The 27,512-nt window shown below is 48.8% G+C and overlaps 1 protein-coding gene across 12 annotated transcripts in view; it reads right to left on the reverse strand.

Annotated features, from left to right (window-relative positions):
* AADAT (aminoadipate aminotransferase) overlaps window positions 1-27,512 on the reverse strand; it is a 193,906-nt gene that overhangs the window by 138,859 nt on the left and 27,535 nt on the right. For 6 of the 12 annotated variants that reach the window (XM_078771730.1, XM_078771725.1, XM_078771728.1 and 3 more), the window contains 2 exons: window positions 17,861-17,936; window positions 1,034-1,193 (listed from right to left, as the gene is read on the reverse strand). In XM_078771730.1, coding sequence (XP_078627856.1) covers window positions 1,034-1,193; window positions 17,861-17,927 — 227 coding nt within the window. In that variant the 5' untranslated portion in view covers window positions 17,928-17,936. Of the gene's footprint in view, window positions 1-1,033; window positions 1,194-17,860; window positions 17,937-25,365; window positions 25,456-27,512 lie in introns of those variants that run through there. The other 6 variants (XM_078771727.1, XM_078771726.1, XM_078771722.1 and 3 more) reach the window with 3 other exon arrangements.

Genomic DNA, 27,512 nt, shown 5'->3' on the forward strand with positions numbered 1-27,512 from the left:
ATCCCAGCAACTATGATGGTGAATTTGAGTCGGGATAAAGCCGTGAAGGAGTCTCAAGGAATGGCCTTTGTGTTACAGGCCTTCTCATTTGAAGTGCATTTTGTTCTATAAATGGTAACTTTCATCGAATATTTCCTGTCTGTGTGATTTGGGTGGTGTATGATATACCGTGCCGATCTCGGCTATTTCCTGCCTTTGCGTTAACTTTCATCTAATTTTCTTCCCGTTTTTTGCAACCGAGTCTAAAACCATGTTAGCGACTGTGAAAAATGAAATCAGATGGTGAATTAGAGACGAGATAAAGCTGTGAGGGAGTCTCAATGGACGTTATGTTACATGCCTTTGAAAATGCATTTCGTTCTATAAACGGTAACTTTCTTCGAAGTTTCTTCCGTTTTTTGCAACTGAGTCTAAAACCATGTTAGCGACTGTGAAAAATGAAATGCGATATCGAAATAGAGTTTAAATAAAACTGTGAGAGAGAACAAGACACCGCAGTCCTAACAAAAGAGGCCTCACAACTATGCAAGGAAACAAAATGGTGGTGATTTGTTTTTGAAGCCCCCCCGCCCCAGACCGGCTGTAGCCACTTCCCCAGACAGACTCACAGACAGACAGACAGACAGACAGACAGAATCACCTACGAAGAATATTATATAGATATATCCTTCTGGTGAGCACTTCCAAATTTGCATCTTTTTAAAAGAGCTCACTCGTATGTTTGATAAGTTGATCGAAAGCCTGTAGGTAAAGAATGATTAACAAGGTCATTTTGAAGCAGAATAAAGATTGAATAAAGAATTAAGATTGAATAAAAGAAAGATGTCAAGTGTATATTTGCAGAGGGATAAGGTCATTCACAACAGTAAAAAAAAAAGAAAAAAAAAGGAGATGAAGGAGACATGGAAAAGTAAAAAGGAAACAAAAATATCGGAAGGATAATGAGAAATTAATGAGAAAATAACAAATGATGTGAAAATGAAAGTAAAAGCATAAGATTTTGTTATCATTGAGCCTCGTGTGTTGAGCGTACCCTTCACTTGATCCGTACTGTAAGCTCTTCTTTAGGAGGTCTCCATCGATCTTCAGGTTGCGGCCATCTTTCAAAGCAACTGTCACTGAAGCAAATGGGAACATGTCGGGGTTTGGACATCCACCAGCAAATGAGACATGATCAGGTGTGACTTGGCCCGCTGTCAAAAAAAAAAGAAGTAATCATGTAAATTTCATTTTGACAAAGCATGTATATATATACTAGCAGAAGTACCCGGCATTGCCGGGCGGGGGAGGGGAGGGGGAAGAGGAGGGGAGGGGAACGGGGGGAGGGGAGGAGAGGGGGGGAGGGGAGAAGAAGGGGGGGGAGGGGAGAAGAGGGGGGGGGGGAAGTACCCGGCATCCGTGTATAAACGTGAGGGAGAAGAGGGGGGAGGGGGAGGAGGGGAGGGGAGGAGAGGGGGGGAGGGGGAGGGGGAGGGGGGAGGGGAGGAGAGGGGGGAGGGGAGGAGAGGGGGGAGGGGTGGGGGAGGGATGGGAGAGGAGAGGGGTGGGAGGGGGAGGGGAGGGGGAGGGGAAGGGGGAGGGGAGGGGAGGGGGAGGGGAAGGGGGAGGGGGAGGGGGAGGGGGAGGGGGGGAGGGGGACGGGGAGGGGAGGGGGGGAGGGGGAAAGGAAGGGATGGGAGAGGAGAGGGTTGGGAGGGGGAGGGGATGGGGGGGAGGGGGAGGGGGAGGGGGAGGGGGAGGGGGAGGGGGAGGGGGAGGGGTGGAGAGGAGAGGGGTGGGAGGGGGAGGGGTGGGGGGGGAGGGGGAGAGGGGTGGGAGGGGGAGAGGGGTGGGAGGGGGGAGGGGAGGGGGGGGAGGTGCATATATATATTGTTATGGTTCTCTACACCGCCCTTCTTCCCCTTACCAAGGGGGATTAATCCCCTTTTTTTGCTGGGCTTCGCGGAGACGTCGCTTCTGGACAAACGCGGAGTAGGGTTTCGGGACCACTTCTCGCTCGTACCTAATTCCCCGCGCTGCCCTGGGAGCGAGGAAACAAGCCTCGCACGAACCACGTGTGGTTTGAGTACGCCGAGCGGATTGCGTACACATGGTCCGCGCAGTTACCTAGAGGTTGGAACCCGATTAGAGCGGTGGTGCTCGTGCCACGCTTAGTCAAATGAGGAAACCACAGGAACGATTGAATCAGGAAGAAAGGAAGAACAAAGGGTTTAATTATTCCCACACATGTATATAATGTTCAGGGACGCAGAGACACAGAGTAGCCTTAGACAGTCTTAACTAATCCCCAGACAACAGGCCCGTCTCACACTCACACAGGGAATTGCAGATGGGTAGATGTTCCCCAACGCGTCCACGTGGTCGTCCAGAGACGGTCTCCGTCCGGCTCTCCATGGTCCCCGACACGTCCCGCGAAGATAGTGGCAGGCGAAGGCAGGGACTCGTAGCGCGTCTCCCGAACAAGCAGATGATGGGGCGGTACAGCAAAGGGCGGACTTTAGCGCGGCTGGCAGTTACTCAGCCGTTCTCACTCGCGCGTCTGAAATTGCACTGCATCTCGGTTGAAGCACGTCTGGCTGCGCCCGTGTATATGTACAGTTCTCACACGCGGCCAATGCCTCTTCCTCGATCCTCCGAGCTGGTTTGTGTGTGCGCGTTCTCATGCAAGTTCTCTGCTTCAAGTCCTGTCACCAACCCTTGTGCAACACGAGTCCTGCGAGTCCTGTGAGTCCTCTTTTTGCTGCAGTCCTCTCACCACTCCTTTTCAACTGCCGTGTGCACACGAGTCCTGCGAGTCCTGTGTAATCCTTTACTGCTGCGCACACGCGAGTCCTTTGTTCGAGTCCTGTTTGCCCCAAGTCTTGTCGAGGGCTTTTGCGCAGTGGGTCTTATAGCTACGCCCCCCGAACCTTCTGGAACACTCTCGATCCTTCTCACCACGCCCTCTGACGCAACGCCGCCGCCATCACCTCTGAGCTCTGATTGGCAGCTCGTGCTTACCGTCAGCGCCTCTGCTGCTCCGCCCTCGACTCTGCCCTGGTCCTCCTAGCTTGCCTCGTGTTAACTCGCCCAATCATGTTTAGCGCAAAAAGGATTGAGGCTACGGACGTAGGATGATCGGTGGCGGTAGGGCCTATTCTCCTGGCTCTGACTCAACACAGACTAACAATGGAAAGGAACTAAGCTCACAAATACTAAGACATAACTATACTATCGCAAGGCTACATGTTGCTTGTGTGACTAACTATGGGGGACAAATTTTAACCTTTATTAGACTCATTTTACAACCTCATAACCGCAACAATATATATATTTATCGAGCCGAAAGCACCCGGCGTTGCCCGGGTTTCTTTTTGAATGAATTTACTATTATAATTCAGCTTTTACTCGTGGCCGTAGAAGATTGACTACTATAATTCAGCTCAGCTTTTAATTGCAAAATGGGCCCAGCCCGGCCGAAGCAGCCTCGATCGGCCTCGCCACCTAGCTTATAACCTTCCCGGGGCCCGTCCCGACATTTTTTGTACCAGTGGTTTCCTCCTATCTTTCACTGTTCAGGAGATTAGCGCGTGCAGACAAACAAACAAAAACTTTCTTTTATATATTTAGAAGATAGATAGATCTATGCATTAGTGTGTCAGATGGAGCAAAAGGTGCATGATGTACGTATATAAGACAAGGTGTTTCGAGTGATATTCACATTCACTTTGAAATGAGCATCATTCCTCAAGAGTAAACAATGTTTCTTCTGTACAATCTGTACATCCATTTTGGATGTACAGATGATCAGATGATATAAATATAAAAATAAAAATCCAACACACAACTTTTAAAGCAGGAATCAACAATATCAGAACAAATTATTGCCATGAAAAGTAAGGATATTCACATTTATTGGGAGGATAATGCAGTCACCAAAAGATAGAATACCAATCACGTTTCTTTAATATTGTTATGTCGGTCGGTAAGGCATATATAGATTTAGGTAGATCTGTATAGGTATCATGCTCCAGTTGTCGTGGGTAGCTAGAACCATCTCGATGTAAATAAGTAGAGGACCTGTCTAGACCGGATGTCGGATAAGTTGGGTATGTGTCCCCGCCACGAGGGGGCGGGGCTTGTTAACTAGCGTAGGGATTATGCTAATTCCATTGTGTGTCATTCCCTCTGTGAAAATCCTGGTCTCCCTTATGGCAATACATCCAATAGACATTAGCTCGGCCCAATAGTGCACCACATTAATTAATTCCCCTGCCGCCACAAGACTTACAGGAAGAACAGGCAGGAAGCCAGTTCGGAGCACCGCCGATGGGGCCGCAGTCAGCCACATCACCAGCTGCCATAGCAGGCAAACATCGTGCAAGGCAGGCTGAGGCCACGCCCACTTCGCGCATGATTGGTAAAAAGGGTTTTGATGGGAAGATCGCACCATGGGGTAAGAAGCTGGCCACTGATTGGTGGAAGGAAGGAGGAAGGAAGCAGCAGCCTGATTGGCCACCGCCCGATGACACCTCGGCCAATCAGTGAAGAAGGAGCGAAAGAGCCACAACACGCAATACACTGGTTGGAGGAAAAGCGAGCTGGCGTCAGAAGATGATAGGTAAACGATTGAGTTGGCCCTTCTCGCTTTGGTTTCTTCCCTGCCGGACCTCCCTTCTGCCTTTGCCTTTCATTCCCAGTTGTACCTTTCCTTTGCGAACCGCGAATTGCCTGCGTTACGACGGACGTCGGGGGAACGTTGGAGCGCCGTCGATTCTCCAACCTGGCGTTCACATGCGAGCGAGGCTTGCCGCTAGAGCGGGCACGACAGGGGCGAGCGAGTGGCTCGCTGGCCTAGTAGTGTGCTAAGGGGGGCCTTATCGAGGCCTATTGGACATGGGCGCGCCGAGGCCTGCTTCGCGCCAACATCGGAGCCGGACGGAGCCTGACTGACATCACACATCCAGACAGATAAGACACATCCACAAACAACATTTTATTTGATTCATTCTTCCTGTGTTGTCTATTTGAAGTGAAGTGTGGGAGCGCTCCATTAGAGGCGTTTAGGTTTTATCGTCGCGTTTTATTGTTCTCGGGTTCCGTAATAAATATTTCTTTCTTGTACATTTCAAGGTAAGCTGCGGCATCCTCCCCCGATCCCCCTGTTCGTGTATCAATCCGCCATTTAATTGGAAACGCCTCAAAGTAAGCTCAATTCCATCCGTGGAGGCTCTGTCTTAACTGAGAGCCGTCCACACGACAATATATTTAGTACAATACAACGATCCTTCCTTCCTGACCGCTGCCGATAAATCAGAAATCATCTATAACAGAATCCACCTATAGCACGTCGCCGACTCATTAGTGTCTCCCCCCAGTTACTCCTTCAATATGAAAGGCCTGAACTACGCCCCAGCGGTGGAGTTGAACTTTACATCAACAACTCAATTTCTCATTGCCCTTGAACTGACATGGCACCTCAACTCCCAGGAGCACCTCTTACTTCATCTTCCCCTCCGCCACGATGCAACTTGGCTGGGTGTTGGGACCTCTCTCACCAGCTATGGCACTTCAGTGAAGTAATTCTGTGATTTCATGGAACTGACTCAATCCGTGAACTTTCCAACCCCAATTTCTCCCAATGGAGAATCCTCCCTTCTGGACCTGGTGATGACTAACTCCCATGCAAATGTCTCCTGCTGTTCCTCCACTCCAATTGGATCATCTGATCATGTGCTTATGAAAGTCAACATCTCTCTGGGTATTCTCAGAGAGTTGCCTCAATGCCAACAAGTCTGGTAGTTCACTCAAGCAGATTGACAGGGACTGCAAGCAGCCATCTCTCTTCAAGACTTGTTTGCCATATCTACTGCCCCTGATGTTAACCCAGCATAGGAATTCTTTCACAGAAACCTGCTCTCTCTCAAGCACAGATTCATACCATCTCATCGTCAATTATCCTATTCTTATTCCCAGCCATGGTACACTGAATCATGTGCTGAGGTAGTTGCTCTGAAACAACTTGCCTTCTCTTCGTGGAAGAAATATCTGACCAAAGACAATCTCGGTGCATCCCCAAAAATCTGCAACAAGTGTATCCATTCTCAGGAAAGCTCGAAAACAACATCTGTCCAACCTCAAGAATGAACTCTCATACTGGTGTGCCTCCTCTAAAAGTGGTTGGCATCGGGTTAAGACTGTCTGTTGCATGCTGCACTTCCATCCATTCCCTCCTTTTCAAATGGCCCACTCCACTCATGAGAAGGTCGAATGCCTCAAAAGTGTTTGCTTCCACATCTTGTGTCCCCAACCCCTCACTTTCACTTGCTATCCTTCCTTCCCTGTCATACCCAACTGTTCCTGGACCCTGCGACTTTTGCACTTGAGAATGTGGAGTTTTTGCACTTCTGTCAACCCTCGACTCTGTCTCGGCAACTGGTCCTGACAGCATCAGCTCACATGTCCTAAAAACATGCTCTGCTGCTCTTGCACTTCCTCTCTCTGGCATTTTCACCCTATCATTTGCCCAAGGTCATTTTCCATCTGCTTCGAAGTACACCAATATCACTGCTCCACATAAAAGGTGCAATTCTGATCCCCTTAATTACGGAGTTAAGCTTACTTCCAATCATCAGCAAGGTCATGGAATCCATCAACGCAATTGATATTAAATTCTTCCTTTTCTCCAACCGCCTCATCTCCGATCACCAATTTGGTTTCACGCCAGGCCACTCTACTTTGGAAATGCTGCTTCTACACACCCAACAATGGATGGAGGCACTTGATGTAAGACGAGAGATCAGGGCCGTCTCTCTGGACATATATCATGCTTTTGATACATTCTGGCATCTCACCTTGCTCTCCAAACTCTCTGCCTGTAGCACCCAAGGCCAACTCCAAACATGGCTTCCTGACTTCCTCTACTCCTATAACTAACGTGTGGCTCTCAACGGAATCCTTTCATCTCCTCTCCCTGTCAAGGCAGTGTTAGTCAAACACTTGGAAGATGTCTTTCAATCCTGATAAATCTTGCACTCTCACTATCTCTCTGAAAGACCGTCTGGCAAACTCTCCTATCTACTTTTAATTATTATTATTATTTTTTGTTTTTTGGTATACAGAATCGACGCTCATGTAAGAGCTAACACATTGAACATGAAATCTCACAAACACACACACACACACACACACACACACACACACACACACACACACACACACACACACACACACACACACACACACACAATAAAGGGAGCGGGAGACAAGAGGGGGAGAGAGAGGGAAGCAACCCAAGCACACCAGGAGAGAACAGGGACGTCGGTAGATCTGTGGAAGGGGGAGGGCTGGGGGAGGAGGTAGGGGTATACGGTATAAATCAATTGAACACTTCTAGGAATTTCAGGAAAGAAGTTGGGGATTGAAAGAGGCGGATTTGGGGTGTTTTAACGGGGTAGAAAAGATCAAGGTTTTGGATGGGGGAAGATAAGAGATGGTGGTGAACAGCTGTTTTAAAGACCTGGAGGGAGGAGTGGGATTGAAGAGAGTGGGGGAGTTTGTTTCAGGGGTGGGAGAAAAGAGGAATGAAAGAGTGAAGGTGAATAGAGAGTCTTGATTTTGGCAGTTTCATCAGAAGAGGGTTGCTGGAAGATCTTGTGCGTCCTGCAGGACTATTTGGGGGACACAGCACAGACAGAGCTGGGGGAGCTCGGCCGGAGATGAGTCGGGAGAAGAGGAAAGACCACCAACCTGCCTGTACTGAGAGAGAGAAAGGCCCTCACAATCGACTTCATCGCAAGAGATACCAATGATTCTGAATGCTTTGGTTTTTACTGCGTGAAGCCGAGCTAGTTGTGAGGCAGGAGCACCAGCCAAGAGGGGAGAGCAGCATTCCATTGAGCTGCGGATGAAAGCTTTGTATGTGGTGAGGAGCTCAGTAGAACCAAGAAGGACCTTGTACGATGGATAATGCCCGGTCTGCAACTGGCTTTGGAGGCCAGCTTGGAAATGTGGATTTCCCAGGAAAGATCGTGGCAGATAGGAAGACCCACAAGATTGAGTGACAGATCTTCTTCAAGAGGATTGTTCAGAAAGTAGATGGGAGGGTTGTGCACAAGGTCTTTTCGGAGAGACAAAGTGAGAGTGTGAGATTTGTCAGGATTGAAAGACATGTTCCACTTGGTTGACCAGTTTGTGATTTTGTCCAGGTCTGCAGAGAGTGAAGAGGCTGCAGACTGCCGATGTGAGGGTTGAGATATAGAGCAGCAGAGGGTGGAGTCATCAGCAAAGAAATAGAGAGGGTTTTCCAGAGAGTCAGAGAGATCATTAATGAAGACCAGAAAAAGCACACGGCCCAGAACACTGCCTTGAGGAACTCCAGCCTGAACAGGAAGGGGATATGAGAGAATTCCATTGAGGGCCACACGTTGACTATGACCAGAGAGGAAGTCTGCAAGCCATGTGTGGAGGTTTCCATGGATACCATAGGAGGAGATTTTGGTGAGCAGAGCTGAGTGACAGACCGAATAAAAGGCACGAGATATGTCAAGGGAGACAGCTCTGATTTCCTGTTTGGCATTGAGGACCTCGATCCATTTTTGAGACAGCAGAAGCAACATGTCCAGAGTAGAGTGATGTCTGAATCCAAATTGATGATCAGAGATCACGCCATTGGAGAAGAGGAAGGATTTGATATCCGAAGCAATGATGGATTCCATGACCTTGCTGATTATTGGGGAGCAGTCTGATTGGTCTGTAGTTGCAAGGATCTGTTTTTGCACATTTTTTGTGTAAAGCGGTAATGCTGGCTGATTTCCAAGCAGGTGATAGATGATCTTCAGCAAAGGAGCGGGTGAAGAGAACAGAGAGAGGGTGTGAAAGAGCGGCAGAGCAGGATTTCAGGACCCGTGGGTTGATGCTGTCTGGTCCAGTTGCATAATCAGAGCCGAGGTTTGACAGAAACTTCTCCACCTTGTCAGGAGAGAAGGACATATAATCCAGGAGCAGCTGGGTACGACTGGGTACGGTGGGTACAGAGAGGCATGGGTTTGGGACACAAGATTTTGAGGCATACACAGAGTTGAGGCATTTGGCTTAGTCACATGCGGTGTCAACTGTGTTGCCATTTGAGGTGAGGGAGGGGATGGAGGGGGAACAAACACCAGAAACGGATTTGACCAGACGCCACCAGGATTTGGAGGAGGGAGACAGGTTTGAGAGTTTAGTCTTGAGAGTGGAGAGATATTGTTTCCTGGTTCTCCTGAGGGTGGACACACACTTGTTCCGAGCTTTGTGAAACAAATGGAGATTGCCTTCAGTTGGATTTGCCTTTCAGGAGGCGAAGGCAAGTTGTTTCAGGGCAACTGCCTCACCACAAGATTCAGTGTACCATGGATGGGAGGAAGGGTAAGACAACTGAAGGCGAGATGGGATAAATCTGTGCATGAGAGAGAGCAATTTATTTTGGAAGAATTCCCAGGATGAGTTGATGTCAGAGGCAGTAGAGATGGGAGACCAGTCCAGATGATTGATGGCTGCTTGAAGACCATGCCAGTAGGACTGAGTGAAATGTCAGACTTGTCGACGCTGAGGATGCTCTCTGAGAATGGCCAGAGAGATGTCCACTTTAACAAGCACATGATCAGAAGAACCGATTGGAGCAGAAGAAGAGCAGCAGACATTTGCAGGGAAGTTTGTCGTAGCCAAGTCTAGAAGAGAAGATACTCCATTGACTGATATCCAGGTCGGGAAAATGACAGATTGTATCAGTCCCAATGAGTCACAGAAGTCCTTTGCTGAGGTGCCGTGGCAGGTGAGAGAGGTATCCACACTCAGCCATCTGGCTTGGTGACAGTTGAAGTCACCACATATGAGGAAGCGAGAGTTGGGATGAGTGGATAGAAGTTGATCCATGTTATCAGACAGCGAGATGTAAATGGAGTCATCACTGTTTGGAGGACGGTACAGAACACATATGAACAAAAGGTGTGAGTGGATGGGAGGCCGTAGCCAGAGGTACTCCTGGGGGTGGGGTGGAGAGAGGGCAGTGCAAGGAGGGTGAGGAAGAGAGTTTTTGATAAAGACAGCAACCCCACCTCCAGGACGAGGCTCAGGTCTATCATACCGGAGGAGGGATTAACCAGGAAGAGATATTAAGAAATCGGAGACATCTTGAAGGAGGAAAGTTTCTGTTAAGCAGATCACATCTGGTTTGTCAGAAGCAACCTGAATAATAATAATAATAATACATTTATTTTATATAGCGCTTTAAAAGAAGCCCAAAGGCGCTTTGACAGAGTACAAAAAAACAAGTGCAAAAAGACAAAAATCAATAGGTAAATAATTATTTGATTTGATTATAATCAAAGCGAAAGGAAGGAGAAGGAGAAGAGATAGTCAGGGGTTAAATGCTGTGGGTTAAATGTTGAACAGGTGGGTCTCGAGTGATGTTTTGAATGTGGTGAGTGAGGAGGAGTCTCTGATGGTGTGAGGTCGTGAGTTCCAGAGGGTGGGAGCAGCGATGGAGAAGGCCCTGTCCCACCAGGATCTGAATTTGGTCCGCATGGGGGAGGGGGAGGGGGTGGTCAGGAGGTTGGTACCAGCAGAACGGAGGTTGCGGGTGGGAGTGTGTCTGGAGAGGAGGTCAGTCAGGTAGGATGGGACCAGGTTATGGAGGGCTTTGTAGGTCAAGAGGAGGATTTTGTACTGGATTCTCTGGGGGATGGGGAGCCAGTGAAGCTTGTAAAGGACGGGGGTGATGTGGTCACGGGTCCGGGAATGGGTGAGTAGACGGGCAGCGGAGTTCTGAATGTATTGGAGTTTATTGGTGATTATTGAGGGTGAACCAAAGAGGAGGCTGTTGCAGTAGTCCAGATGGGAGTGATGAAGGCGTGGATGAGGGTTTCTGCAGCCGTGGAGGAGAGGGATGGACGGAGACGGGCGATGTTTTTCAGGTGAAAGAAGGCTGTCTTTGTGATCTGTTTAGTGTATTTGTCGAAGGAGAGGGTTTGGTCAAAGATGATGCCAAGATTCTGGATGTGAGGGGAGGTGGATACTGGGAAACCGTCGATGTTGAGGGCAAAGTTATGGGTGGATTTGGAGAGCGTTTTTGGGCCAATGATGATTATTTCAGATTTATCATAGTTAAGATTGAGGAAGTTGAATTGAAGCCAGGATTTTATTTCAGTGATGCAGTTTGTCAGGATAGAGTGAGTGGCAGTGGAGATGGACTTGGTGGAGATGAAAAGCTGGATGTCATCGGCGGAGCAGTGGAATTGGAGACCATGACGGCGGATTAAGTGACCAAGGGGGGGACAGGTACAGGATGAAGAGGAGGGGGCCGATAACTGAACCTTGGGGGACACCTTGGGGGGGAGGGGAGCAGTGGGGGATTTGCAGTTATTGATGGAGATGAACTGGCGTCTGTCGGAGAGGTATGATTTGATCCAAGAGAGGGCAGTGCCGGTAATGTTAAAGGTGGTTTCAAGTCGGGTGAGGAGGATGGTGTGATTGATGGTGTCAAAGGTGGCGCTGAGGTCGAGGAGGATGAGAATGTTGAGGTTGTCAGCGTCAGAGGAGAGGAGAAGGTCGTTGGTGATTTTGAGGAGAGCAGTTTCAGTACTGTGGTTGGAGCGGAATCCGGATTGGAATGTTTCATACAGGTTATTGGCAGAAAGGTGATTTTTAAGTTGAGTGGCTACAGCGCGTTCCAAAACTTTTGACAGAAATGGTAGGGTGGAGATGGGTCTGAAGTTATTTAGGGTGTCAGGGTTGAGTCCAGGTTTTTTCAGAATGGGGGTAACAGCAGCAATTTTGAGGGATGGTGGGACGATGCCTGTAGACAGGGAGGAGTTTATTGTTGCAGTGATAAGTGAAGAGAGAGCAGGAAGGGAGGCCTTGACAAAGCTGGAGGGGATGGGGTCAAGAGTGCAGGTGGCAGTTTTCATTCCTATGAGGAGTTCAGAGAGGTCAGTAGGGGAGACTGGGGAGAACTGAGACAGGGGTTGGCAGGATAAGGGGGGGCAGGTGGTTTGAGGGGGAGCAGGTGCGGTGGTGGTTAAGCTGCTGAAGATGTTGTCAATTTTGCTTTGGAAGAATGAAAGGAAGGAGATGCAGTTGTCTACTGTGAATGACTGGGTGGTGGTGTCCAGGGGGCTGAGGAGTTTGTTTATTGTAGAGAAGAGTGCTTTTGGGTTTCCAGAGCCAGAGTGGATAATTTGAGAGTAGTAGGCAGAGCGGGCGCAGGAGAGGGCATCTTTGTAGTGTTGTAGGTGGTCCTTGTAGGCTTGGGAGTGAATTGTGAGACCTGTTTTATTGCGGAGTCTTTCAAGTTGGCGAGCACGAGTTTTCATCAGGCGGAGTTCAGGGGTAAACCAGGGAGCAGAATGGGTGAAAGAAACTGTTTTGGTTTTTATAGGCGCAAGCTGGTCAAGGCAGGAGGAGAGAGTGTGGTTGTAGTAGTCAGTGAGGTCGGAAGGGGTGTGGAGGTCAACGAAGGGAGAAGTGGACATTTTTTCAGAGAGGGTGGATGAGAATGAGGTCGGTGAAAGAGCGTTTAGCTTACGGAAGTTGATAGTGCGATAATGCCTTGGTGCTGGGGTGGGGATGTTGATGGTCATAGTGATGGCTAAGTGGTCAGAGAGGGTGAAGTCGGAGCCAGAGAGATGGTGCAAAATTAATCCAGTAGAGCAGACAAGGTCCAGAATGTGCCCACGGTTATGGGTAGGAAAGTTGACATGTTGAGTGAGGTTAAAGCAGGTGAGTAAATCAGTGAAGTCAGTGGTTATTGTGGAGTCAGTGGAGTCCATGTGGATATTGAAATCACCGAGGAGGAGGATTGAGGGGGAGAGGGAACAGAGCTGGGTCAGAAAGTAGGAGAAGTCAGACAGGAATGATGGGTGTGGTTTGGGAGGGCGGTAGACGACAGCCATGACTGACTGTGTGTGACCAGAGAGTTTAAAAGCCAGGTGTTCAAATGATGGAGCAGATGAGATGGAGATGAGGTTGGTCTTGATGTCCTGTTGGTGAGTTACGGCAATTCCACCACCTCGGCCCTCCGAGTATGGTTTATTGATGTAAGAATATCCATTGGGTGTAGTGAGGTTGAGTGAGAAGTAGTCCAGAGGTTGTTGCCAGGTTTCAGTGAGACAGAGAAAGTCCAGTTTATTTTCCAGAATGTAGTCGTTCAGGATGAGGCTTTTGTTGTTGAGGGACCGGGTATTGAACAGGGTGAGCTTGATGTTGCTTTGTACGGTGGGGATGAACTCAGGTGATTTAGCCAGGGTTTGCAGACAGGAGGTGCGATCGTGTGCATTGCTGTGACCAGGTGCGCTGGGACGATGAGTGGGAGTGCGCTGAGCCGACCAGAGTACGGGAATGAAGTGACCTGTTTGTAAATAAACAAACTTACGACCGGAGCCTCTATGAATGTATCTGGGTCGTCGCAGGAGTCCGTGGGATTTGATTGCAGAGATGCATGATGGGGTGGAGTGAGTATTGAGCAGAAGAAGCCTTGCGGCAGAGTACCTTAGAGCCATGCCAGGCAGGAGCGAAGGGATGAGTAAGAGGCCAAGGTTGAGGAGGATGAGTAGGCCTTGCCGCAGCGACAAACGACCGCAGCCGCTAATCAAGACAGCAAAGGCCACAGCGGCAAACGACCGCAGCCGCTAATCAAGCAAACCAAGACCGCAGCGGCAAACAGCCACAGCCGCAAACCAAGACCGCAGAGGCACAGCCACAGCCGCAAACCAAGACCGCAGCGGCAAACAGCCACAGCCGCAAACCAAAACCGCAGCGGCAAACAGCCACAGCCGCAAACAACGGCCGCAAACAACGGGAGCAGGCCTGAGGAAACAGTGGAAGAGCCGGGCAGGCGAAGTCAGGAGCAGAGCCGGGACCGAGCAGAGGGCAGACCCAACGGCCAAAAAGCAGCCACGACCACCAGAAAAGCAGACGATATACAATGACCCAGTCGGAGAAGCGGCGAACAAGTAACGCCAGCGTCCTCTCCAGACTGGACCGGAAGCGGATTAATCAGGTTTGAGTGAAGGCCCCGGATGTTTGAGGTCCATACCGTTAATGAGGAGAGAGGGGGAGCATCGGGTACAGGACAGGAGATGGGAGGGGTAGGGTAAGATGAAGGATGAGAGGGGGGAGGTAGTGAGAGCTGTTGATAATGTGTCAGAGATTGCAGAAGAGCTTGGAGAAAGGTAAGGATTTTTTTTTTTTTTTTTTTTTTTGTATACTGAATCGAGGCTCGTGAAAGAGCTAACATTTACTTCACAAACAAATCAACCAGACAAACAAAACACACAAAAAGCGGGAGCGGAAAACAAGATGGGGAGAGAAGGTGAAGCACACAAACACAACATTTGAGAGCAGGGAGATGTGTGGAAGGGAGAGGGCTTGGGGGGAGGAGGCATGGGAAGGGGGGCGGGGGGGGGGGTGGAGGGAGAAGTATAAAACACAAGGACACCAATGACTTCCAGGACAGAAGTTGGTATTTCAAAAAAGTGGAATTGGGGTGAAATTAGCGGGGGTAGAAAAGATCAAGGTTTTGAATGGGGGAAGATAAAAGATGGTGGTGAACAGCTGTTTTAAAGACCTGGAGGGTGGAGTGGGATTGAAGAGAGTGAGGGAGTTTGTTCCAGAGGCGGGAGAAAAGAGGAATGAAGGAGTGAAGGTGAGCAGAGAGTCTTGATTTTGGCAGTTTGACCATAAGAGGGTTGCAGGCAGATCTTGTGCGACCTGTAGGAATATTTGCGGGACAGAGCCCAGAGAGAGCTGGGGGGGCAAGGCCAGAGAGGAGTCGGTAGAAGATGGAAAGACCACCAACCTGCCTGCGGTGAGTGAGTGAGAGGCCCTTGGAGTTAGCTTCATCGCGGGAGATTCCAATGATTCTGAATGCTTTGGTTTCAACAGCGTGAAGACGAGCTAGGTGTGAGGCAGGAGCACCAGCCCAGAGGGGAGAGCAGTATTCCATTGAGCTGCGGATGAAAGCCTTGTATGTGGTGAGGAGCTCAGGTGTGCCAAGGAAGGACTTCGCACGACGGAGGATGCCCAGTCGGCGACTGGCTTTGGAGGCCAGATTTGAAATGTGGTTTTCCCAGGAAAGATCATGGCAGATAGTGAGACCCAAAAGCTTGAGTGACAGAACTTCTTGGAGAGGATTATTCAGAAAGTGGATGGGAGGGTTGTCCAGTCGGTCTTTTCGGAGAGACATCGTAAGAGTGTGAGATTTGTCAGGAGTCAAGTCCTTTGCCAAAAGGACTGAGGAGGAGGACAAAAGGTTTGATGGTGATGGGATGAGGCACAGTGAAGCGTTGTTTGTGCCTAACTACTCTAACAACTCAGTAAAGTAGAAGGTTGGAGGAGGTGGAGGTGTGAGATGAAAGGGATAGGAAGTGGGAAGGAGGCAGCTTTGAGGGGGAGGGAGGAGAGTGGAGAATTGGAGCAAGATGGTAGAGGGGGATTAGAAGGGGAGGGGTGAGGGGGGGGAATTTGAAGGGGAGCGCTGAGGGGAAAATGTTGAAGGGGAGGAGTGAGGGGGGAGATTTGAAGGGGATGGGTGAGGGGGATATTTGAAGGGGATGGGTGAGGGGGGAGATTTGAAGGGGAGGGGCAAGTGGGGAGATTTGAAGGGGAGGGGAAGGGAGGAGATTAGAAGGGGAGGGGCAAGTAGGGAGATTTGGAGGGGAGGGGCGAGGGGGAGAATTGAAAGAGAGGGGTGAGGAGGGGAGTTTAAGAGGGGAGGGGTGTGGAGGGAGTTTAGAAAGTGGACGATTAATGACAAATGAACATTTATTACAAACTGGGTTTATTGTGATTTTCAAGTCAGAGATCCGTTTGAAAATGTCAGAGGAGGAGTGGAATGAAGGTTAGTTTGGAGAATGTAGAAAGGAAGAACTGCAAGAGATTTAATATATTTTTGAAATAGAATGATTTGATGAGGAAATTGAAAAAAGCCTTTTAAGTCAGAAGAAAAACAGCGTGTTGGAATAAACCACTGAATAAAACACTGCAGAGGAAATTTTAAACATATTTAAATAATATTTAAACAAAACTGTGAAAAACAATCCTGGAAAAATCCCTGAAGTGAGGGTATGGATCTGAGAAAGAAGGAGAAAGGGTTGAATGAGTATGATGGAAACTAGATTTGGAAAGGTGAGTATTGGCTGGAGAGGTGGAAGAAAAAGGAGATAAAGGGAGCGGGGCAAGACAACATGCATGTGGTTGTGGGCGGGAACCGTGAGGAGAGAAGGGGAAAAAAATTTTTTTTTTTTTTTTTTGTATTTAAAATGTTAGACAAATGTTAAGTTGTTCGGGGGAGGTCGGGGGAGAAAAGAAAATCAAAGAAGAAAGCAACACAACGAAGGAAATAACTTAAGTATATAAAATACCGATGGGGGGGAGGGGGGGGGGAGGGAAGCCTCGAAGGACCAGGCCGTGCATGCGGTGCGAACAAAAAACGACTAATTACACAAAGGTTTGCACGAATTAAAAAAACCAAGACCTAACTAGAAACACACTGTAACACATAGATAGTAAAATAACCAGTGGAAATTTGACAAAGACACAAATGGGAAAATACTTAACTTTGATGATGTGGAGAGCTCGAAGGATGCTTCCTCGCCAGAGGAGCCGGAAGCAGAAGTCCAACAATCCTCTTGAAGAAGTTTTTCCACTTTCTGAACACTCTTCCACCTTTCCAAAGTTTTTCCACCACTTTCTGAACAATCCCCTTGAGGAAGCTCAGTCATTATCTAGCCTCTCACCCACAGCCATGATCATTATTGGTCAAAGCACATTTCAACATTGGCTTCCAAATGGGCATGCACAGTTGAAAGTCCTTCCTTGGCACACCTGAACTCCTATCCATCTGCATGCTTCTGCAACTACCTACCTTCATCAGCAACTACCTACCTTCATCAGCAACTACCTACCTTCATCAGCAACTAACTACCTTCATCAGCAGCTTGATTGAGTTGTTTTTCTCTCCTCTGGGCTTGCTCCCCTGTCTCACATCTTTCTCAGTTTGATGCCATAGAAATCAAGGCCTTCAAGATCATTCGAATCTCCTGTGATGAAGCTGGATCTATGGGCCTATCACTTCACAATTTCAGACAGGTAGGTGGCCTCTCCTGTCTTGTTTTGCCTCCTTTCTGGTCTTGCATCCTCTGCTCTTTCTGTACTTTTGTCCACCGCCCCCCCCCCAACCCCTTCCCCTGGTTTCTGCACCAAAATTTTGATAGTCTATCTAAATCTACCTAGATGAAACTACCTAAATCCAGGATCACTGCTCACCTCCACTCATTGGTTCCTTTTTTCCTATCTGTGGAATCAACTTCCATTCCATGCCCTCGTTTATCCCCCCCCATCCTCCCTTTCCTCCCCTCCCACCACACCTTAATCCCTCCTTCCATTTTTTCCATTTTCCCCTCTGGAGTCTCCTTGTGTGTCCATTTTGTCCACTCTATACATGCGTGTTTTGTGTCCTATTTGTCTATTACGTCCTGATCCGTTCAGTGTACTGGCACTTCCACGAGCCTGGACAATGTATGCAAGAAAAAAAGGAGGATAAATATCTTGGTAACAAACGTTGAGCAAGGAAAACCCAACTTGAGAGCAGATTTATTGAGGCCTCGTGAAAGTTTTGTACATAGATCCACAAGGTTTCATAGCTAAGGGAGTCTTTGATAAAAGCGCTAGTGATGGGTAATTTGGCCAGAATGTTTTAATATGAAGACACAAGGTAACTTCATCTCTTTCTAGAGAGGAGGTTTCGCGGTTGCTAATTTAATTTAACATAACACACACATAAAACTCACAAAACCGATTTAACTCTATTGGAGCTTAAACTTTAAACAAGTCACATCCAACTTACAGAAATCTCGGACGAGGGAAGGCTGCCTTCGAGAGCTGACGCAGTTGACGAAGCGATCATAATTCATGATGTCTACCTGCCATAACAAGCAGAGATGTCTCAGTCAAATAGTTGATGTGATGCTTATTTCAGGACATAATATTCAAAACAGGAAAATTGATTGTTAATGTGGTTTTGTGAGTCACTCAAATTATGGGACATATTGTACTGAAATGTAGGCATTCAAGTTCTAACCCAGGTGTAGTAACATCTCTTGCCCACTGAAGTGCTCTCATAAATATCCGTTCGCTGCTTGCGAGAGACAGACCTGTGACCATTACTTGCTTACTTAGGATGGTGAGGAAATCTTATTTGCATGAGGCTTGCTTAATTGTACACTATATTATGTATACTCCTGTTGCCGATCAGTGTACTTGAATGATGGTTGTCATGTATTCTTTCTAGATGCTGTTTGAGATTGATTCAGATTAAACTCGGAACGAGAAAGAGGTTGTGAGACTCTGATTTTACAACACTTAATCTGAATCATCTCCTATCATCGTTTGAGATGAATAAGCTTCTGCAACTACCTACCTTCAGTGGAAATCGTCAAGCGGATGACGCGGCGAGCCAGCTTACACATTGGTTATGTTTGCTTGAAAGCTACATGGAGACGTATGCTGACATCACGGACGCGCAGAAACATTCTGTTCTCAACTGTCACGTGAATAACACCATTCACGACTACATCTCTCATTGTCCCATGTATGAGACCTCGGTGGCCGCGCTTCGGAGTATCTACATAAAGCCTCGAAGCGTGGTCTATACCCAATACAAGCTTGCTACTCGGAGGCAGGACCCCATGGAATCGCTTGAGCAATTCCTTCAATAACTTCATCGGTTGGGAAAGGAGTGTGCACATGAGGACGGAACGCATGAACAAATGTGTGACGATCTAATGCGGGACGCTTTTGTGTCCGGGCTACATGCACCTTCGATTAGTCAACGTTTTCTTCAAAAACCCACTCTGACCCTACAAGAGGCATATGATCAGGCGCGAGTATTACAGCTGGTACAGGGTCAATCGGAGTCATACGGTCGACCTTACGTAACTGCCGGACTCACTGGGGAGAGACGTCCGGAGAATACCTCTACCATAGAGCATGAGGTTGCTGATATCCCTATGGAGTCGAGACACTCAGAAGCCCTCGAAGCCGAAGGTACGAGCCTGACGGCTACCACCTCTTTCGGAGGCAACACTACGTGCTATTTCTGCGGCAATCGGAGGCACCCGAGAGCTACATGTCCTGCACGGGACGCAACATGTCACCCGTGTGCCAAGAAAGGTCATTTTGCGAAGGTTTGCCATGCTTCGAGAGGGTGACGTCCGACTCTGGCAAGAATCACCGCGACGCGCGAGGCCTGATCTGAGCATATAGAAGTCCCAGCACTGTCCGGCCTGCGCGGTTTGGCAAACGCCATAGTACCGGTGCTGATCGAAGGACAGTCTGCTGATGCTCTTGTGGACACTGGGTCGATGGGGAGCTATGTCGACATGGGTCTTGTATGACGGCACAGATGGCCGATTCTGGGGACCTCGCGAAGAATTTTCATGGCCTCTCAGTCTCTCTGGATGCGCACCAAAGGGGAATGCCGCGTCAATTTAGTGGTTAATGGCACGATGTATCCGGATGTCCGTTTGATGATTTTGTCTACTTTATGCGTCGATGTACTGTTGGGACATGATTTCCTTCATCGGCATAGTCGTTTGGAAATGACGTTTAATGGAGACTCTACTCTCTCTGTGTGTGCTCTGACCGGAATGACTATAGAGCCACTGTCACTATTTCCGAGTCTAACTTCAGATTGCACACCAGTCACGATCAAGTCAAGATGCCACTCACGGGCCGACGCGCAATTCATTGCCGAAGAGACTAGACGGCTTTTAAAAGAGGGGATTATCAAACCGAGTCGATCACCTTGGTGAGCTCAAGTATTGGTGGTCCAAACTTAGAATCATCGTAAGCAGATGGTCATTGATTACTCACAAACTATAAATTGATTTAGGCAGCTGGACGCCTACCCGCTTCCTGGTCTACATGCGCTAGTTCGACAGGTTGCTCAATACGCAGTCTACATCACGCTCGATTTGCGCAGTGTATCACCAGGTACCTATCCATGAGGCCGACAAAATCTATACGAGGTTCGAGTCGGGACAACGGTTGTATCAATTCACGCATTTGCCCTTAGTCCAGATAGAATTGTATAGTATAGTGTGCTCCGACTGTCGCGATGAAGAAGAAGAAAGCCCCTGTACCATAAGTAGGGATCCGTTAGACCAGATGTCATGTAGGTGTATGATTGTCCCCATGACGAGGGGTGGGGTTATGTTAATTAATTAGGTTTTAATCGTAAATCCCTTGTATGTGAATTGCCGCTGTGATTTCTCCTCTGTTGTGCCCTTATGACACACACCACACCCGCGATGCACTCCACACCTAAAATAAACACCAAATAAAAGTAACCAGAAGCAGGACATTAAGCACCGTCAATGATACCACCGAATGAGTCATCACAAAGGCCGGCAAGTGGCCATTAGGCCACGCCTGAAGAACGATTGGTTAGGACGACCATAGAGCGAGGAGATGGACTCACTGATAGGAGCGTGCACGGACGTCATCAGATGATGTATGAGCCCGGGGAACAAAAGAACGGTGTCCCGACATTTTGTCTCTCTCAGCCCTGGATGTCACTGTGAACGGTCGCATATACAGCACTCTTGCGCCAGGGACATTGAAAGCAAACAGTCACATTTATTTTTTCTCTTTGGTTTGGGGTCTCAGAACGAGCAGCCGCATGTCCTTGCTCGGTTCTTAGTGTTCGGGGAAGGCAGACGCATCCTCGCATTTCATTTTCTTTGCTTGGTCCGGGCGATCAGTTTGAGCAGCCGCATTTTCCTTTCCCTGGCTCGTTGGTGCTGATGGTGCGGCGACTGGGTTCTGTCCCATGTGAGCTTGGAGAGGCCGCGTGCTTTGTGGGGCGATGGACTTGGCGACCTGTGCTGCAGCTGGCGGGTGAACGAACGGCACGCCAAGGCCTGGTTCCCACGCACGGACTTCGCGCCAACCAGTGTGTTTTCCCACGCAGCGACGTGGTGGGCCTGTGACGATCCAGGATGATCAAGGGGACCACAGCTAAGTACACACACACAAAATATTTATTTTCCAGTTATTTTTCCCCTTGTGTTGTTTACGAGTCCACTTGGAGGGTCATTCGATTAGGAATCGTACTTTTATTGTGCATTTCTTTGTTTCCTGGCATTATTTTATTAAACCTTTTTGTTGTTATATTTTAATTCCGTGTCGGTTTGAATTGATTACCAGGGTCGAAGACGTCCAGTGGGATCCATACAGGGAAGAGCTTAGCTGTCCTCATCCCCCACAAATAGTAACACTGCCATTGTTGAATTGAACGCCTCAGAGTTTAAGCTCATTCGGCTACCCATTACCTTGGAGGATCTTAATCCCGAGGAACACGACAACTGGTGTCAGGAGTGTGGGATTCGGATTCGGCGGACACTCGGTGTCCGAGGTCGACACCCGCTGGGTGCAAATTGCGCTCAGCTTTAGGAAGCAAAAATTTTCGTAGTACCGGGGTGTCAAATTTTTTTTAGTTGATTGGTGTCGAGAAGAGTGCAAGACAACGCATAGCTAAATTTAAGTTTTGTCTGAGGTAAAATATGCGCAAGGGAGAACTTCTTTTTCACCGTGGATGGCGGAAGCAAGTGAGATGGCCGAGTGGGTGGAGGGTCCCGAAGAAAATGGAAGCGATCCGAAGATAGAGGGGTTAGAGGATAGGAGTGGAACTTCCCCCCTCCAGAGTATTAGTCCACCCCCAATCCCCCTCCCCTATGAGGGAGCCGGGGACAATGGGAATGGACCCGATGGGTTTACAAGCCATGTATGACAAAATAATGAGGGGAATGAGTGAACAAATGAAGGGAATGTGAGAACGATTGGAAAACAAAATTGAAGGAATGAAGGGAGATATGAAGGGAATGAGTGGGCAAATGAATGCCCAGAGTGACAAAATTGATGGTTGGGTGAGTAAATTAAAGGCAGAACAAAAGAATGAAATTGGGGCACAGGAGGAGGAATGGGCACGAGAATGTGATTTGAAACGGGAAGAAATGGCATTGGAAATTGAAGAGTGTGAAACCCAGTTTGTAGACTTGGGGCACAGGAGACGGAATATTTGGAAATGAATAGGGCATACTTAGAGGTAAAGAGGGAAAACTCAAATTTAAATAGGGCATGTTTAGAGGTAAATGGAGAATGTTCTGAAGTAAATGGGGAGTGTTTAACTGGAAAGGACCTGGAAGGTTGCCGGGCTTGTGTGGATGCCGGAATGCACCAACAGGAAGAGGATTTGGAACTTGTGCAGCACCAGGGCAGTGGTGCAGAGCACCAAGGAGTAAAAATATTGGAGGTCCGTGTAACGGAACCGGAACGGGCATTTATAGATAAAGACCTGTTGGGGCCACAATTGATTGATGGGGATGAGAATGATTTGACACAGCGGCTGGAGACCTTGGACAGTACCATTGAGGAAGCGGTTGCTCGAGTCCAACAGAGTCAGGGAGATGAGGTGAGTCGGTCTGTCACATGTCCCCAGGATGAGATTGAAGTGACCGAGGGGACCCTCACCACGAGCCACAATTGGGCACCACTGGCTCCAAAATTGGATACCCGGCAGGGGGTGTGTTTTGGCCCCGAGCTGGACTCGGACATAGAGGAGTCGGGAAATAGAGCCTTGGAAAAACTGGTCCGCATAGTGAATTTGGAACAGCTGCACGGAGGGGCAGAAAAATCCGAGGAAGGGGTTGTTACCTGCAGCTGCGGTTGGGCACGTAAGGCCAAATTTTTTAAAAGTAAATTTAAAATCAAATGGAAAATTAAATGGGAGTGTGATTTGGAGCAGCCATGGCGGTAGTTGGTCCCCGGGTTGCAAATTCGGACCAGGAGAGGTCATTGGGGTCGGCCTCGTGGGAAATTGCCCCACTTGGAAATTGGTTTATGCCAGACAGCTGGGGGGCTGTACTGGCAGGATTTGGACATGGGGTCCGACCATGGGTGTCGTGGTACGACCTGGGCCCCACGGGGGGTCTGGTGGAGTGTGGTGTCCCTGGTCCAGTGGGGCGCAGCCCGAGTGAGTGTCTCAGGCCGCCAGGGTCACCGGACCCTGGCGGGGGTTAAGACCTCCGGGGGGTCCTAGGTGGTTTCCCACAGGCACCTGGTATGGTGTATCATGAGGACCACCAGCGGGAGGTGTTGTGGGTCATGCTTTGGTGGTGGCACCATGGACGGCCAACAAGGACCTGATGTGGTGACCGCCCGGGGATGTGGCCTGACAGCCTCTCCCTGAGACTCTGTGAGAGCCAGCATGTGGTGACCTGCCATGCTGTGCTGGTTTATGGATGCGGGTCGAACCACATGGATAGGGATGGAATACAGCCCACTGGACAACCATTGGGGCATCTGTGGAACGTGATGGTGCGAGAGCGATCTTCCACAGATGTTCCGCTATGATTTGTGGACTCTCCGCTTGGGAAGAGAGCCATGGGATTGAATCGGGAAATTAGAACAAGCCGAGAATACGGGGCCATGCTCGGCTGGCAAGTGTATGGAGAAGCACCCTTCTTTGGTAAAGGTAGTGGAATGTAAAAAAAAAAAAATTGGCACAGGTGATCTAAGGGTTAGATGCAAATTCAAGGGTGAATTTCATGAAGACATGGTAGATACTGAAAGCAGTGACACCATTATTGATCCAGGTGTGTTAGACCAAAGTGTTGGAGGCTGGGATGAAAATTGATAGACTAGCAGGACACAGCCTTCAACTGGCTATGGGGTCGACGGCTCCAATGTTTGGACGCGGGGTTGTAGGGATGGAGTTGGGCAGTCTGGAGGTCAATGTGGTGTTATGGGTGGCTGAGGGGTGTAGCCCATATCTTCTGGGATTGAGTCTCCTGGGGGAGCAAGTCTGTCAACTGTTCCCTGGGCATGGCCAAGTGTGGGTGGGCACTGGGGGCTGCATGTGGGTCGACTGGGTGATGAGAGATGTGCAGGGGACGTGATGTGGATGCCACGCAATGCGACCATACCCCCGAGGTCCGAGGCCTTGGGAATGGCAGATGGCAGCAGGTGCTCACCACATTGGCCAGCTGGGGCTAGTGGAGCCGTGTTCCTCGCAGGGGGGCCGAAGGATGGATGGTAGGTTGCACCCTTATGGATACTCATGGGCCAAGTTGGCGGTTTGGCTGCTCAACTTACCCAATGGCTCTTGCACGGTAGTGGGGTGGAGCCATTGTAGCCAATTTTAGTAGTGTAGTAAAGGTCACCGGAGGAGGTGGATCCACATATTTGCGAAGATAAAAATGGAATTTTGGGGAAATTGATAGGCCCCATGGGAATTTGAAATTCGGTAGGGTGGATGACACTCTTGGACCTGAACAACCTGCAACTACCTGCACTTGAGGTAAGTGCCTTGATGTGTACTGTCCCAGGCTTTGGGACTTGCTTAGAAATTGGTACATGAGTAATTTGCAATGGGGGTGGGTGAGAGTGATGGCATGGTCGGTGAGGGGATTGGAGTGTCAGCCACAAAGTTTCTTGTGGGTGGCGTTTGTTTTTGTGTTGAGGTTTTGTGTATTTGTGTGGTCGTGAGAATGGAAATTGAGATGTGATTGAAATGTGAATGGGGATTTCACATGTAAGCAGGCAATGGCAGTATTTATTTTTGTTGAAAGATGTGTTGAGAATTGAATGGCAGTGGAGGAGGAAATGTTATTGTGGATTTTGTGGGTGGGGAAGGTGTGTGTGTCCGCAGGTATGGATCAAGCTCTGGAGGAGCAGTGACTGCGGCCCATCCTAAGGTAAATGCCCTTGGCAGCCAGTGGTGTCTGGAAATTGGGAGCCCGTCGGTGGGGGGTCTGGTTGGGCGCCCTGTAGTATGGAGAACCCTGGCAACCAGTGAGGCTGAGTAAGCCTGAGGCAAAGGAGCCTGGTGTGGAGACCTTACTGGTGGGAGAACAGCTAAGGAGCTGTTTGGCTGTCACGGGGCCAAGAATTGAATGGGGGGGAGGGGGGGGGAAGTGGTGAAGAGGTCGTAAGTCAGTCTGGCGACTTGTTTTTGGACTGCGGGCACCACAGACTGAAGCGCCCCCACCAACTTGCTTGTACGGTACCTCCCCTCTGCCTCGTTGAGGATCACGTGTGTGTTATGACAGCTAAGCCATGGTCTTGCAGGTGGGTGAAACACAGTGCATTCAGAAAGTATTCAGACCCCTTCACTTTTTTCACATTTTGTTATGTTGCAGCCTTATGCTGAAATCGTTTAAATTCATTTTTTCCCTCATCAACCTACACTCAGTACACCATAATGACAAAGAGAAAACAGGATTTTAGAAAGTTTTGCAAATTTATTAAAAAGAAAAAACTGAAATATCACATTGACATAAGTATTCATACCCTTTGCTATGAGACTTGAAATTTAGCTCAGGTGCCTCCCATTTCTCTTGATCATATTTGAGATGTTTCTACACCTTGATTGGAGTCCACCTGTGGTAAATACAATTAATTGGACATGATTTGGTAAGGCACACACCTGTCTATATAAGGTCTCACAGCTGACAATGCATATCAGAGCAAAAACCAAGCCATGAGGTCGAAGGAACTGCCTGCAGAGCTCAGAGACAGGATTGTGTCGAGGCACAGATTTGGGGAAGCCAACAAAAAAAATTCTGTTGCATTGAAGGTTCCCAAGAGCACAGTGGCCTCCATTATTCTTAAATGGAAGAAGTTTGGAACAACCAGGACTCTTCCTAGAGCTGGCCGCCCGGCCAAACTGAGCAATCGGGGGAGAAGGGCCTTGGTAAGAGAGGTGACCAAGAACCCGATGGTCACTCTGGCTGAGCTCCAGAGATCCTATGTGGAGATGGTAGAAAATTCCAGAAGGACAACCATCACTGCAACACTCCACCGATCTGGGCTTTATGGCAGAGTGGCCAGACGGAAGCCTCTCCTCAGTGAAAGACACATGAAAGCCCACTTGGAGTTTGCAAAAAAAGCACCGAAAGGACCTTCAGACTAAGAGAAACAAGATTCTGTGGTCTGATGAAACCAAGATCTGCCAGCAACCCTCTGATGGTTAAACTGCCGAAATCTAGGCTCTCTGCTCACCTTCACTCTTTCATTCCTCTTTTCTCCCGTCTCTGGAACAAACTCCCCCACTCCCTTCAATCCCAATCCTCCCTCCAGGTCTTTAAAACATCTGTTCACCACCATCTCTTATCTTCCCCCATCCAAAACCTTGATCTTTTCTACCCCCGCTAATTCACTCCAGATCCACTTTGTTTGAAATTCCAACTTCTTTCCTGGAAGTCCTTGCAGTGTCCATATGTTTTATACCTCTCCCACCTCCCCTTCCCATGCCCTCTCCCTCCCACATATCTCTCGATGTCCCTGCTCTCAAATGTTGTGTTTGTGTCCTTCCCCCTCTCTCCCCATCTTGTCTACCGCTCCCGATGTTATATGTTTTATGTGTCGGTTTGTCTTTCTGTGTGATTAATGTTAGCTCTTTCACGAGCCTCGATCTTGTATACTAAAAAAAAAAAAGAAAAAAAAAAAGGTGACGCCTTCCTGACTTCCCTGTCTCGAGGAAACAACACTTTTCCTCGAGACAGGGAAGTCAGGAAGGTATCAACGCAAGACATTGCAAGATGCATGTTGGCATCACTCATTTCAATCACAAATGATGGACGCCAGGGATTCAACTGAAGATATTTGGCCATTTGAGTTTGCATTGTGTTCTGCGGTATGCCAAGATCGCCAGCTCTCTTTCTTGTGGATTTTCTCAGTGACCCAGGGGCGGATCCAGGAATTTCAAGACGAGGGGGGGGGGGTGCATAAAACTATAGCGCTGGGGGGGGGGATAAAAGGGGGGTCTGGGGGTCCTCCCCCAGGAAATTAAAAAAAATTGATCGTCAGAAACAGCATTTCGTGCGTTCTTGGAAGTTTCTGCAGTTCCATGTGTTCTTCCCTGGTCCAACAGTTTCGCAGATTCGCACCGCCTGCACCCTCATCCTGGATCGAAGGGGGAGGGGGAGTGAGCACCCCCTGCACCCCCCCCCCTGGATCCGCCCCTGGTGACTGGTCAACGCACACCAACACAGCGGTGCACGTGCATGCTTCTTCGTGTTACCGGTCTCCATTGTGCTTTTTGTCCTTCACACTTCCTGTTTCAAAACGGTTGTTTCCACTTTAACAGCGTCTGCTTTGGTGGAGAAGGTTTTCCAAATCGTCCAGAGAAAGCTGTCCACACTTGAGTAATCGTTTGGCCTGTGTTTGCCCTTCTATGAACGCAAACACAAGCAAGCAACCTCTCTTCGACACTAACAACTTGTGGCCACTTATTTCTTCTAACTTCCTACTTGTAAAGTTCTGATGTAGAATGAATCCCGAGGCGATGTCAAAGAGAACAATCATTTATTGCAGCACCCGGAATCATGTTCATGTCGACGACCTCGTACACACACCGCCTGCCCCGACCCGGAACTCCACCTTCATACTCCAAAACGCGAGCAAGCACTTCCGGTTCCACACAACTGATGTAATAC

This window comes from Myxine glutinosa, chromosome 2, assembly GCF_964187855.1.
Source record: "Myxine glutinosa chromosome 2, kmMyxGlut1.1, whole genome shotgun sequence".
Taxonomy (NCBI): domain Eukaryota; kingdom Metazoa; phylum Chordata; class Myxini; order Myxiniformes; family Myxinidae; genus Myxine; species Myxine glutinosa.